The sequence below is a fragment of the Canis lupus genome, chromosome X (genome assembly GCF_011100685.1).
Source record: "Canis lupus familiaris isolate Mischka breed German Shepherd chromosome X, alternate assembly UU_Cfam_GSD_1.0, whole genome shotgun sequence".
NCBI lineage: Eukaryota > Metazoa > Chordata > Mammalia > Carnivora > Canidae > Canis > Canis lupus.
In genome coordinates, this window is record NC_049260.1 from 33,200,543 (window position 1) to 33,215,150 (window position 14,608).

The 14,608-nt window shown below is 36.2% G+C and overlaps 1 protein-coding gene across 1 annotated transcript in view; it reads right to left on the reverse strand.

The window, feature by feature from the left end:
* The window catches only part of RPGR (retinitis pigmentosa GTPase regulator), a 48,632-nt gene that overhangs the window by 1,851 nt on the left and 32,173 nt on the right, over positions 1-14,608 (reverse strand). Inside the window, 3 exon segments of the mRNA NM_001389216.1 lie at positions 6,909-7,000; positions 8,327-8,384; positions 9,801-9,917. Coding sequence (NP_001376145.1) covers positions 6,909-7,000; positions 8,327-8,384; positions 9,801-9,917 — 267 coding nt within the window.

Sequence of the window (14,608 nt, forward strand, 5' to 3'; positions counted from 1 at the left end):
CCATTTACTTATTAGTGTACGTGGGACACCCCTAATTGGGAAATTAACTGAAAGTGGTCCTGCAATGCTAACACCCAGGGGAGCTAACAGAAACTAAAACAAATTCTCTATGGATAGATTTACCTTAATGGAAGCCAAAAAGGGGTTCCGCAAAAAATCCCAGTTGAACATGAACTCAATCTGAATTTCAGAACACATAAGGAAACAAGATAGTACTAGAAAGTCAACCAGAGCAACAAACAGATTTAGGTTCTTAAGTCTGACATTGGAATAACTAAATATACAATATAAAATAAATATGCTCAAATTGTTTAAAGGGTCATGATAAAAAACAAGATACTAGTTTAAGGGAGAAGAAATGTGTGGGAAATATCAGAAAGGGAGACAGAACATAGAGACTCCTAACTCTGGGAAACGAACTAGGGGTGGTGGAAGGGGAGGAGGGTGGGGGGTGGGGGTGAATGGGTGATGGGCACTGAGGGGGGCACTTGACGGGATGAGCACTGGGTGTTATTCTGTATGTTGGCAAATTGAACACCAATAAAAAATAAATTTATTATTAAAAAATTAAATAATGATTGATTTGAAAAAGAATCAAAATAGAATTTCACATTTCAAAATGTGAAAAATATAATCACTGAAATAAAGACACAATAGGTAGGTTGAAGATTAGTCTCAGCTGTAAAGAAACTATGGCATCAAAGAGCTCTGAAATACGAAAGCTCTGAAATTCCTTGAAATATTACTTAGATGTGGACAATGGAAAGGTAACATTAAAAGAGATGGATAACAGAATGAAAAGTTTTGTTTTTTAAAAAAAGATTTTATTTATTTATTTGAGAGAGAGAAAGGGAGAGCATGACCTAGGGGAGAGGCAGGTGGAGAGGGAGGGGCACACTCCCCATTGAGTAGGGAGCCTGATGCAGGACTAGAATCCCAGGGTCCTGGGCTCATGATCCAAGCCGAATGCAGAAGATGTTTAACCGACTGAGCCACCCAGGTGCCTCAGAATGAAAAGTTCTGTATCAGAATTCCAAAGAGGAGGAAATATTCAGATATATAATGGATGATAATTTTCTTAAACTGATAAATGACTTGAATTCTGAGATTCAAGAGTCATAATGAATTAGAAGAAAGTTAAAGCAAAATAAATTCCCACCTAGGCATTTCAGAGTGAACTTAAGTACATCAAAGATAAGCAATGTAAAAACCCAGCCAGGGAGAAAGGACATTAGATACAAAGTTAAAAGTAATTATACCAAAGCAAATTTCTTAACAGGAACAATGGGAGAAGATATCAAGAGAAAATAATTGTCAACCGGCCGTATGAATTCATTTGTAAGTGAACAGAAACTGAAAAAGTTATTAACTACAAAATGAAATCTATGACAGGAACTTCCAAAGGATTTCTTCAGGGAGAAGAAAATGGATCCCAGGAAGGACACGGGAGATGTAAAATGGAATGGTGAGTAGGAAAATGGTATAAAATAATGGTAACATTTGACTGGTGAGGCTAAAAAGTTAAAATACTGGATGCAATAACATGTAAAATGGGAAAAGAGGGGTGAGAGGAGAGAAAACTCTTCTAAGATCTTAGTATTATTTAGGGAAAAGACAGAACATTAACTAGGTTTCAATTTTAGGTATGTATATTAAAAATTTTAAAGATAAAATCCAGCTTGTAGGCCATTTACAAGAGACTCATTTAAAACACAAGTAAAAGAATGAAAAAAGATGTATCAGATGAGTGCTAACCAAAGGAAAGCTAGTACAGCTCTATTAGCAACAGATAATCAATCGTTAGCATTTTTTTAGAGATAAGAATACAAATAGTAATATGATAGATTTAAATGTAACTGCATTAATGATCAGATTCAATGTAAGCATATCAAAGAAATAGAAGAGTTAAATGCTCTAATTAAATAGCAGGGATTTTCAGATTAGATTAAAAAAGCAAAATCCATCTGTATGTTGCCTAAATCAAATGCACTTCAAATATAAAATCACAAATGAGTTAAAAGTAAAAGGATGGAAAAAGATATAACAGGATAGCTCTAATCAAAAGAAAACAAGGGTGGCTATATAATATCTGACCAAGTGGACCAGAGCAAATATTATCAGGGGTAAAGAAGTCATTTCATGATAAAGGAATCAATTAATTAAGAGAATATAACAATCCTACATGTTACATAACCTAATATCAGCTTTAAAACACATGAAACAAAAACTAATAGAAGTACAAGGAGAAATAAAAACTAATAGAAGTACAAAGAGAAATAGATAAATCCACAACTGTGTTTAGGGATTTTATTTTATTTTATTTTTTTTGTGTGTTTAGGGATTTTAATACCCCTCTCTCAATAATAGATATTATAAGTAGACAGGAAATCAGGAAGGATAGAAAATACATAAGCAATACTATCAACCAATTCAATGCAACTGACATTGATAGGACACTCCACCTAACAACAGCATGCTTCTCAACCTTCTCAAGTGCACATGAGACACTAACCAAGAAAGACCTGATTTGGGACCATAAACAGGTTTTGATAAATTTAAAAGGACTCAAGTCATACTAAGTATGTTCTCCAATCACAATATAATTAAATTAGAAATTATATCAGAAACCTCTATGGAAAATGCCCAAATACGTTGAAATTAAATAGCCCATAAGTCAAAGAAGAAATCAGAAAATATTTTGAACTGAATGAAAATGAAAACACAACCTATCAAGTACTTCAGGGGAAATTTCTGGCACAAAAAGACCATATTAAGAAATAGGAAAAGTTTCAAATCAGTGACCTCAACTTCCATGTTAAGAAAGTAGAGAAAGAAGCGTAAATTAACCCAAAAGAAAGTAGAAGACAGGAAATTATAAAGGTTAGAGTACACATAAAATATAAAACAATACAGAAACACTTGATGAAACCAAAAACTAGCTCTCTGAAAAGATCAATAAAGTTGATAAACTTCTAACCAGTTGATTAGGGAATAAAAAACAGAAGATATAAAATATATCTGACAAAATCTGTGTAAGACCTGTACACTAAAAACTACAAAACATTACTAAGAGAAATTTAAGACATCCATAAATGGAGAAGTATCTTCATGAGTTGGGAGACTTAATATTAAGATGTTAATTCTTCATAAATTCATCTGTAGGCTCCAAGGAATCTCAATCAAAATTTCAGCAGGCATTTTTTCAGGAATTGACAAACTGATTCTAAAAGTTCATATAAAAAAAAAATAAAAAAAAAATAAAAGTTCATATAGAAATGCAAAGGGCCTAGAATAGCCAAGACAAGTTTGAAAAATAACAAAGTTGAAGGACTAACACTTCCTGATTTCAAGACTTATTATGAAGCTATAGTAATCAGCACAGTGTGGGACTGGCGCAAGATAAGCAGATTAAAGAAACAGAATACATATTACAGAAATATGCCCACACATGGAAAAGTTAACTGATTTCTGTGAAGACAATTCAGTAGAAAAAGTCTTTCTTCAACATATGGTGCTAGAATGATCAGATGTACATATGAAAAAAAAAAAGAATGAACTTCAGTTCATACCCTCACCATATAAAAAATTAACTTGGAATACTACTCAGCAACAGAAAGGAATGAAACTATTGACATGCAGGTGGATGGATTTCAAAACAATTATGCTGAACAAAGGAAGCAAAACAAAAGAGTGTAGGATTTCATTTATATACAAATCTAGAACTTGCATCACACAAATAATGTATGATGATCAAAGGAAGATCAGGGGTTTGCTGAGGATGGCAGGGGGCATAGACAGGGGTCACAAAGAGGCACAAAGGACCCTCTGCCAATAATGACACTGTTCACTCTCTTCTGATTATGGCTTCATAGGTGTATGCATATGTCAGAAGTAATCAAATTATATACTTTAAATATGTGTTGTTTAGTACATGTCAATTACGCCTCAATAAAACTCTTTTTCAAAAAGCAGAGGAGTCATTATTGGGTAGCCTGAGAGAGACTGTCTCAGGTTTTAAGCTTGGGAAAAACAGACAATGACGGGAGATCATATGTATAATCTAACTCCAATTTTCCTCCTCACAATAGAGAATAAAGCTAACTGTGTAGTAGAGGTGAGTGTGCTTGTTTGTAGCCTTGCAACCGTCAACAGAGCATGCCATCAGAGAAAAGGTAATAACTAAGAAAGGCAAGAATTCACAAGCATACTTTTTTGGTGGAGAAATTCTCATCTCAGCAACTTTTATTTATGGTAGTGAGAGTGCAAAGAAATCTATTGACTGTAAACTGGCATGGGGAACTATCCAGGGAGTCTGTCATGCTGCAGCTAGTTTCTGAGGGGAGGCACTGGATCTTTACCCTCTGTATCTGCAGCCTCTGGCCTTGTGCCTGACACATTAAGAGATAACCAATTAGTATATGCTAAGTAAATACATGAATAAACTAATTCTATAATGTAGAGAAATTATTTTTAATAGCTGAAAGTTTACTGCTTCTTTCCATTAGCTACCTTAGGTGGAAGCTAAGCCAATAACTCATTTGTCTTAGTGGCTAGCTGTGGATGCAAATAATCAGCAGTGGCTACAGTCTAGAAAAGTAGTATTTGATCATTTCTAGATATAACAATCACCTACCAAAAGATTTCTGCTGCCAGTTAAAGCCATAGGTTCTAACCTGTCTATCCGAAACATTTAAAATCACGGAAACAAAATTCAGTGGTGAATTGTTTTGTAGATGCCAAGAGTACAATTTTTTCTTTTCCTTATCTTTGCGGTGTCTGTCTAAATACCCAGGGGGTAGGGGGATGGGAATGCAAAATCTCAAACATATGTTTCCTTTGATATGAGTTAATGCATTATTTACTTTCCCAGCTTTAACAGCAGTTTAATTTGTTTGGCTTGGATGGTATAAATAGGTTGGACACACTGTAGATTAAAAAAGGTCATGTGGTAATGACTGAAAAAAAATCTCACCTAAATCATCTATTTCCTTTTTAAAATATGCAGAATAATGGTATATTCTTTAAGTAGGAAATATATTTATTACTGCTTGGATTTTAAAATATGATTTTCAATACTTTTTGTTTATTTTCTTTAACTGAGGACATGTGCATTTATTTACTGAAGTATATTTTTCCACTAGGTATAAATGAGAATTTAAGCAGAATCTAAGTTCAAGATTGAATTCTTCAGTCTGGCACCCACAGTCTGCTGTAGCCTGGCATCCTGGCCTGACCTCACCTTTGTCTCGCCTACTGGTGCCAGCACTTAGGAGCAGGCCACTCTGCCTCTCGCATGGCGTTTCTCCCCCAGCTCAGCCCTCTCTTCTAGTCCTGTGTATCCAAATCCTCTTGTCTTTGGGAAATGCCATGCTGAACACTAGACAGCCTGAAAAAGTCCTAAAACTCCATCAGGGTGTTCTAGTACGTTTTCATTCGGTCTGAGGTGTGTTTTGCATATTTTCCTCTGCTGCTTCATTTTTCCTCTTAGGTTCTTTGGTCTCCTGACTCCTCTACTTTTCATCTCTGTCTCTCATATTTGATTTTCTTTTTCAAAGTCTTTTCCTGAGCTCTTATAATTGGAAAAAAGTCTTCACAGGATTGCTATGAAGTATAGGAGAGTATCTGTTAAATGTTCTTCTCTACTAGACAGAGAATCTGTTCCTAACACTTGATGACACACATAATTCTAAGAAGAAGAGTAATTCTGAAGGATCCTTTGAACCAGATCACAGCTATCTCTTGGGTATGATAATCTAAACATAAGGCAATTTTTATAAGGATAAGAATACTCACAAAGTAATTTTTAGTAAAAGATAACAATGGGGGGACCTATGCCAAAATTTTCACTTGAAATTTCTTAAGTAATTCTGAAAGGAATTTCAGAGTGGCAAAAGACAGGCTGTTTACTACTCTAAGGTCTGCTCCTGGTTTTACCTTCATCCTGTCCTCTTTCTTACCTCATGTTTTATAGTTCATTGTCGACCAAAAATATGTACTGAGCATTTACCATGTACTGTATGTACCAGGGACTGTGCTACATGCTAAGGATTCCCTGGAAAGTAAAACAGAAAATAGTTTCTGTACCATAGAGCTGAAGGCCAGTGGTTGGAGAGAGTCATAAAGCAAATAAATATACCTTTCACTATGCAATTGTCAATTATGATAAATACAAAGAAGGATTAGTAAAGGGTGTTATGTGACAGAACAGTAAGGGGACATAATTGATCTAAGTGCAGCTGGTCACAAGAGGCCTCTATGTGTAAATGACTACTTTAAGCTGAAACCTGAAGGCTGAACAAGAATTAACAAGGCCTTTCATTGATCTTTTCTTCCACATTTCCTTCTAACACATCTACCTGGAAATGTGCTCTCATGATTACAGAAAGTTCTCCTGCAAGTGGAAAGAGTAACTTCCAAGAAGAAACTTATCTACTAGACTGTTAATAACTCCGAAACAGGTATCCAGCAGGAGAGGCTGAAGTAGCATGTGGTCATGTTTCCTAAGTACAAACACCTTTAGTTTTGCGTTCATCCTATTTCTTGGTTTTGCCTTACTTTCTTCTAGACTCTTGTCATGATGATACTCTTAGAAGTTAAGCAAGAAAGTTCTTTTGTGTATTTTTTCCTGTAAGTTGAATCAGCATGAATGGAATTATTGAAAGGAACATGCTATTAAATTCTGGCAGGGCAACCTGACTCCATCTAAAGTCCAGTAAATAGCTATGTTAAAACGTGAAACATCTCTTGAAATTCTTTACATGTTTTGCAGCCATAAAAGCTCATATTAAGGATATAAGTTAAAAAAAAATAAAAAAAGGAGATAAGTTATGTGGATCACTGTATAAAAAGTAAAAAGGAGCATTCAATATTTGGTCTTAACACTAAAATGAAATATAAATTTCACTTACCTTCTTTGATTTTTTCACATCTTTATTTGGTGTTGATTCACTATCATTCAGGACTTCTGAAGAACTGCTCTTTGCATGATAATGCATGTTTCCTACAATAGGATACATTCAGAAATATTTTTTCTAATTAATGTGAAAAAGAAAAGTCCCGATGCCCTCAGTGCAACTCTATCAACCTAGAATTATGGGGTAATACTAAAGAGAGCATACCACTAGAGAAGTGGATAAGATCTACACTGCATATTTCTTGGAACGTTGAGGCAAAAAAGCCCAGAATGACCTGACCAGTGTTGTAGATGTTTGCATGACCAGCGCCCAAATACAAAGGTAACAGTGAGTATTAGGAAAGACTTCCATAAAATGTTATCTTTTTAAATTAACCTAGTAATAATTAAATTATTTGTACTCAAATGGACATGTTACTTTTTGGTGTTCCAAATTGATCCACATGTTATATAAATGAATAGAAATCTTTGACGTATACTCATGAAGCATATGCATTCTTTTAATTTTATATTATCAACTACTTAAAATCTTAATTTCTTTTTAACACTTTAGACTACATGCTAAGAATACTTAAAGACAATAAATATTTTAGTATTTTGTTTAAAATATTCTAAGACTTACTACTCTCTGCAGAAGTTAGAAGGAAAAAAGTATTAAGGGAACTACTTACTCCTTCTGCCTAAGTTCAGAGGAGATATCCACTACTCTGAATGGTTATTTTTAATGAGGATACAGCAAAAAAGCACACTTTGATGTGATGGTGTGGAAACATAATATAGGGATTGTACAGCAAAAACCAGATGACCTGGCTATAGAAAATATAGGTCTCAAGGGTAATCACAGTCCTCTCTATTCTGTGGCACCTGTTCTCTACACCAACAGTTAGTCTTGGGAAAGGAGCTATCTTAAATGTCCACAATAAGATCAAAGACTCAGGTCTGAACTCTGTGGGAAATAATGGAATGGCCAGCTGTGGCTCCAGGCCAGCCTGGTCTTTAACAACAGAGTCTGGCAGTGCCCAACAGAGATATAAACTGAGATGTGGGACAAAAGCCCAACTTAATACTACTGGTTGAAAAGAAAAAAATGCAGTGCCATGAGTAATGTGAATATTTTATTTTATTTTATTTTATTTTATTATTTTATTTTATTTATTTATTTATTTTAAATTTTTTTTTTTTTGTAATGTGAATATTTTATATGAAGACACTGTGGTGGTGATTAGTGAGAACAAGTATGCCTGTGGCGTGTATTTCATATCTTGTCATGAGGCTCATGCGACAGTAAAAAGAAGAAAATACATATGTGTTAGCTCTAATGCCTCAACTCCAGCACATGTGTGCATATGTATGCATGCATATATGTGTGCATGTTAAGGTTATCTGGATTTTTGAAGTTAAATGTGTTCATACCTTTTGGATTTTCATTGTATTCACAAATAGCTCGTTTTTCTTGTTTGGTTGTCTCGTCCTATAAATGATAAAGACACAATATAATAAAAAACATAATTGTGATGGGCTAGAAAACGTCATTTAGGTTTTAGGCAAGGGTTCTGGAGTCAGCCTCTAGCTAACAACATAAACATGTGACTACTGCTTAATTTTTCTGGGCCTTTTCCTCAGATGCCAAGTGATCGCTAATGTCCCTTCTAGCTTAAAATTTTGTGATTCCAAAAAGCTGTATGATTCAAGAATTCTACTCAAAGAAGATTCAGGAATGTTAGTTGGTATATGAATTAGTTCAGCATTTTACACTGTCAAAACAGAGTTTCAGGAATTTTGTGTTAAAGAATTTCAGGGACCACCCAAACTGGAACTCTTAAATATTCCTTATAAATCTTTCCCTCCCTCTGAAAGAAAACAGTAACTGCTAGAACATTTTTTTTCTCAGAGAGAGGAAGGAGTCTTGAGAAAGGAATTAAGGAAGAAAACGACCTTTTACAGCACAACCTCATTTTGTAAATTAAAAATACATGCACATGAAGCAATACACATTTTACAAGTGCACATTCAAATAAAAGGACAAGCAAGTGTCAATGGTGTGGTGTCTATGTTATGGAAAAGGAGAACTATAAGGGAATCAATTTAAATAAAGAGGAGACTTGCACAGACCAATGATGCGAGTGATTCATCAATAAGAAGGTATGATTAACTCAGTGCTCTCTGCAAAAGGTACAAAAACTGAAAATGAAAACGAATCAATATAGTGTCATTCAGTTTGGGGTACTAAATTCCACACCTATGAAATTCACTCAGAGCAGTGTTAGCAAATGAATGATTTCAAACCTACCAACTGTCTCCTAATAGTGTCACTCTCCGACAAAACTGCCAAATTGGAAGAGATGTTTTTGGCATTCCTAGCTCCATGTTAAGGATGACTACCTCTTTCTCAGTGATATCTCCTCCTTTTCCTCCTGTAATTCCTCTCTTCTACACCACATCTGCAGAGATCCAATCACAACCTCTAACACTGCTGTGAATAGCTTTCACTTGTCCATATATGTATAAACACACACGTGTATATGCATGCATACACACCCCATTTCTGCCACAAGTATAGGGCTCCTGACTTTGTAATTTCATCGTTTCTCGGTTAATTTCTCAACAGTATATTACACTGGCCCATATCAGTTGATTTCCACTCAAGCAGGGGACAGAATGCTACCAAGAAGTGTGGAAGGGTGTTAGAAACAAAGTGACTCTGATTCATAAATTTGCCAAAGCTTTTCCTACAGCACATGAACCGAGCTATTCAGAGAAGTATTTCTGCTCCCAACGAAAGTTGGATTCTGCCCCCTGCAGAGACCATGGAATCCATATGCTTACTCTTAGGCAGGATCTCAGGATTTAAGCACATATCATCATACCTTTCCAGTGGTGTCAATACCTTTTTAAGGGAGTTGTCACTGGCCACATCTGCTGGAACATTCTTCTTGCTTTCCAGATCTTCATCAAGTTCCTCAGCCATATCCTCTGGTTCTTCATCTTCTGAAAACTCATGATCCTGTGTCAAAATTGATAAGCAGAGAAGAGGTAAGATTTTCTTTAAAAAAAAAAACACAGAGATTTGATATTGCAGTCATGAATTTATAGCATCTCAAAGAACACACAGAATATGAATTCAAATACCAAAGGCAAAGAAATAAAATACTGCATAACCTATCATGCGTATCAAGTTACTGTATTACCAAGGCTTTTATGCACATTGATCTATTTTAACATTTTCAGCGACTAGGATTCCCAAAATTCTATTAGCATCTACAACAATGTTAAAATGGGGAAAAAATAAATATGCTTTCTGAGCTGTCTCAAAAGAATGCTTTTCAACTTTAGAGAAGTTAAAAAGCTTTCTACTATAGCATTATAACATAAGCATATCTATATATTATGTTCATTTTCCAAAACACAGGGATTTAAAATCACTTCAGAAGTATAATTCACTGATATTCACAAGAGTTAAGTATAATTACTTACATTCCAGGAAGAAGATAAAGGGACAGAGGCAGTTTAAGTGGTTTGCTCCTGGTTATTTAAAGCAGAGGGAAAACCAGAGGCAGAACTTAGTTCATCTGGCTCCTGTCCAATTAATCTAAATTATAAGACAGCCTGTCTATAGATTTGATAGACACAGTAAATCACGTAATACTAAGTATAGGTGGAAAATATTAGCTATATTCTTTATTCTATACTGAGTTTTTTTTTTTTTTTTTTTTGCAGTTTCGTATTTTGGGTGGAATACTGCTTATTTTTTGTCATTAAGAGATCAGGCTTCTTATTGGACTTTTTTCCTATGCTTTTCATGTATACACTTCACTAAATGTATAAGGGTCCCTAAAATAGGTGAGGCAGTAAGTAATCAGTGTCATTTACTCCCTTGAAGAATGTTTTTACAAAGTTCACCTCGGCCATATTTGCCTCATATGACACACATCCTTAATATTTTTTCAACATAGTAACTAGCTTCTTGTGATCATCTTCCTAGTTGCTGTTTAGCTAAGTGTGAGCTGGGCATCCAAAGGAACCTTTAATGGATAAGTTTGAAAATAATACCTCTCCTAATTAACTCATCTTTCTTCTGGCAAAAATACAAAATGTGAGAGTTCAGGCTAGGGAGAGAGTATGTTTATATTTCACACCTTAGTAACAGATTTAAGTGGCATCCTCAGGCCAATAGCACTAAGGATGTGGCCTAATAGCATTTTCCCAAAGGACAAGCGATCCAGAAGTGAAGCCTTGACTTAGGTTAAGCAAAGGGTCATGAGGTAGTGCATGCAAGAGGGGAAAGCAAGAGAGGAAAACACAGTACCAGGGTGGACAGCTATATTAAAGGATGTGCTGGACGTTTAGGTTGGGTAGGGTTAACTACAAGGTAGCTACAATTTACCAGTAATTTTAAAGCTTTCTTTTTTTCCTGCATAATTTCCCTTCTAAGTGATTTATATTGTATATTATGCCTAGCCAGAAGCACATTATGAGAAGGTAAAGTGATCAGAGACTACTCTGGAGGGGAATGAGAAGCAAGATTACTAGATTTAAGATTTATGGCTGATGGATGTATTCATGAATGTACATAAATGAAGGCCACTTGGAAAGAACAGTGTTCCCAAGACAGAGAATTTCAGACTGTGTCCATCTGTCTGCCAGAGGGAGGGGCACTGAGCTGTGTTCCAGCAAAGTCCTCTTCTATTGGAGAATTCTGCTAGTTTAGCAGCTGGGTCAACTCCAGTCGTGCTAGTGAACTAAGATATTAATGTAACTACAGGACAATATCACGCTATTATAAAAAGGAACATGACATTTTATCTTATTTTAGAAACAAGCAAAACACACATCTCTTTTATAATGAACTATAAATTTACTCATAACTATGAAAATCTAACAATGAAGAACTGCTAGAACAATGTCATTTTCTAACTTTGAGAAAGCTCTTAGAAACCATTTTCACTAGAAATCACATGAGTTGTAGAACTTTACACTTAAGCACATTTAAAATTAATCTATTCACATCTGGACAACTACTTTAAATCACATATGAGTACTTACCTTCAAACCGAAACAATTTAGGAGAGATTGGCAGAGTACTGTCATTTTACGAAGAGAAAGGGCAAAGTTTAAATATATTCTTGTCACCAGAACCACATAAGGTGTAAAGCAGAATGTTCAACGGAATGTTCAACGGAATGCTGAACGGAATGTTCAATGGAAACACATCCTGTGTTGGGACCACAGTAAAGAAGTGAATGGGCCTGGCTCGCACAAAAGGGCGGTTGGTCGGACATAGCGCAGGGAGCTGCACTCCTGGGTCAGGCGCAGGGTCACACGTTTTGCATTTCTTATGGGAAATATCAAGAAACTGAATGTCCCTTGTGAGGTTTCAGTTTGCTTAACAATACAGCTACATCGAATCCTTGAAAAACTAGAGGCTGCTATCAGATATTGGCATAGTGGTCATCCTGGGGGAATGGAAGTGTCTGGATGGGGGTTTGGAGGGGAGCCTCTGGGAAGCCGACAGTGTGCCCTACCTTGATCTGGGTGTTGACTATATGGGCATGGTCACTTTGTGGAAAATACACATGCTCTTTTCTATATGTATTTCAATAAGGGGTTTTAAACAAGTTTTTAAAAGAGACTATAAAGTGTAAAATTTATGCTACAATTCTCAATTTATGAGGTGCCTCAATGTCATATAGGGTGGACAATGTTTTCCAAATAGATTAATAGAGCATAAAACTATATCTACATAATACCAGGTGGGGCATAAAACTATATCTACATAATACCAGGTGGGGAAGTGTATATTTTAAAAATCTCAATTTTAAGGTTTTTTTAGGACAAGAAGGGTTAACACATAAGTTCATATTTATACTATACCAGAACTCACTGAGGCATGAGGAGAGAGTGGGAAGGGCATTCAATACAAAGACCTAAGTACTGTTTTCCAAGTTCTGTACTATCAATCACAGCCTGAGCAAGGTACCTAATAATATACTTACAGTTTCTCTGTAAAATGGGAAAATAACACTAGTAATACCTACCTCAGAGGGTCTGCATCAAAATTAAAAAGATTATTTACAGAGAAAATAATACAAGCAAACAGTGAGTATCTGTATACAAATACAAGTGATTTTAAGATTCTCTAGTACACATCAAGGACCATCAAAAACCAAGAGGCTTGGACACCTTTTGGCCATAATGTTCCAGATCTTATCACTAGAAAATAATTCACCTTAAAGGGTTCATTTATTTGTTCTACTCTCTTGTACACCTCCCTTTATGCTCTGCCAGGAGCCCAGCAGCTAGAACAAGCAAGGGAAGAAGACAGGACCTGTCATGAACAGCCTAGGGTGATAGGAAAGTGGAGGGGTGCCTTGGCTGGACTGTGGGCTAGTGTGGCCTCAGAATTTCCAACAAGTCAAGTCCAGAAAACACTGTTACAGTATGAAGTTTCCCGGTATTTCAATGTTGGCAATGGATTAAAAATGTTAAAAAAAATCACTGGTAAACCAAACAAAATGAGTCTGCAAGCCAGACTGCACCTAAGGGCTCTCAGTTTGACCTCCAAATTATTGGCTTCTAATGTCACTACTTTGTAATCTCTAAACTCTTCCTCCTTTCTATATACTGATCCCTTAGTTCATTTCTAATCTGGTATTTTCACCACCAAATCCATTTCAGTTTGACTCTGATAAGCAGGCCTACAAAAGTGATTATAACGCTGAGGATACAGACTTTCCTGCTGGTAGGCAGTTTTACTCTTTTTATTTTTAAATCTATTTTGATTAAAATATTAGGGCACAGGCAAATCTGTTGTCCCATGACAGCACTGCCACCAAAATTTCTGGCGAACCGTGTGAGTACGAGCCTTTCAACATGCTTATTAAAACACTGAGGGCCAGTATTGGGCACATGTATATATTGTATGCAGAGTTTCACCCTACCCCATATTTAAGGGTTATCATTATTATAACTCACTTCATTCCCACAGATCTATTTCTATGAGCCAATTTTTTTTCTGACGGGGGGGGGGTGGCATTAGCTATGTTGTATTTAAACAGAAGTCAAAAAATAAATAAGAATAAACAGAAGTCAGGTTTGCTGGACTACACTCACACACATCTGTCAATGATTGGGGATTCATGAGGGCAGTTCCGCACAGGGCTTGATGTGGTCAGAGGGGATAATGAGAGGGACACGGGCCAACCATTTGCTGAGTATCCCTAACATGTTTCATGTGTTAAAACTAACTAACCTCTCCAAAGGCCCCTTCCTTTATAAAAAGCAATAAATCAGATTTAGAATGGTTAAAAGAGGAAAAGCTTTCCCAGGTGTCCACTGAGCTAATCCATGAAGGGCTAGGGTTTGAATCCAGATCCACTGGGTGCCAGGGCCCGGACTCTTTCCCCGGGCTCTGCTCAAGACCAGAACAGCTGCCTCCAGAGTTGTTGCCCCCACAGGCTGAAATTTAGAGCACTGTAGGCTCTTCCTTTTTGTTGATAAGCTCACTTCAACAACATCCTTTGCTCATGTACCCTTATATATAGTAATAGCAAGTCTAAGATGCTTCTTCCCAGGGTACCAAAGTCCCTGATTCAAAGGTGGGCTTCCTGGAGCTCCCTCTTTGCTAGCAATGTGGGCTCTGGCCATCCTTTCTGCTGGGCCTCTCCCAGACGCCTCTGCAGCCCTCCACTACTTTCC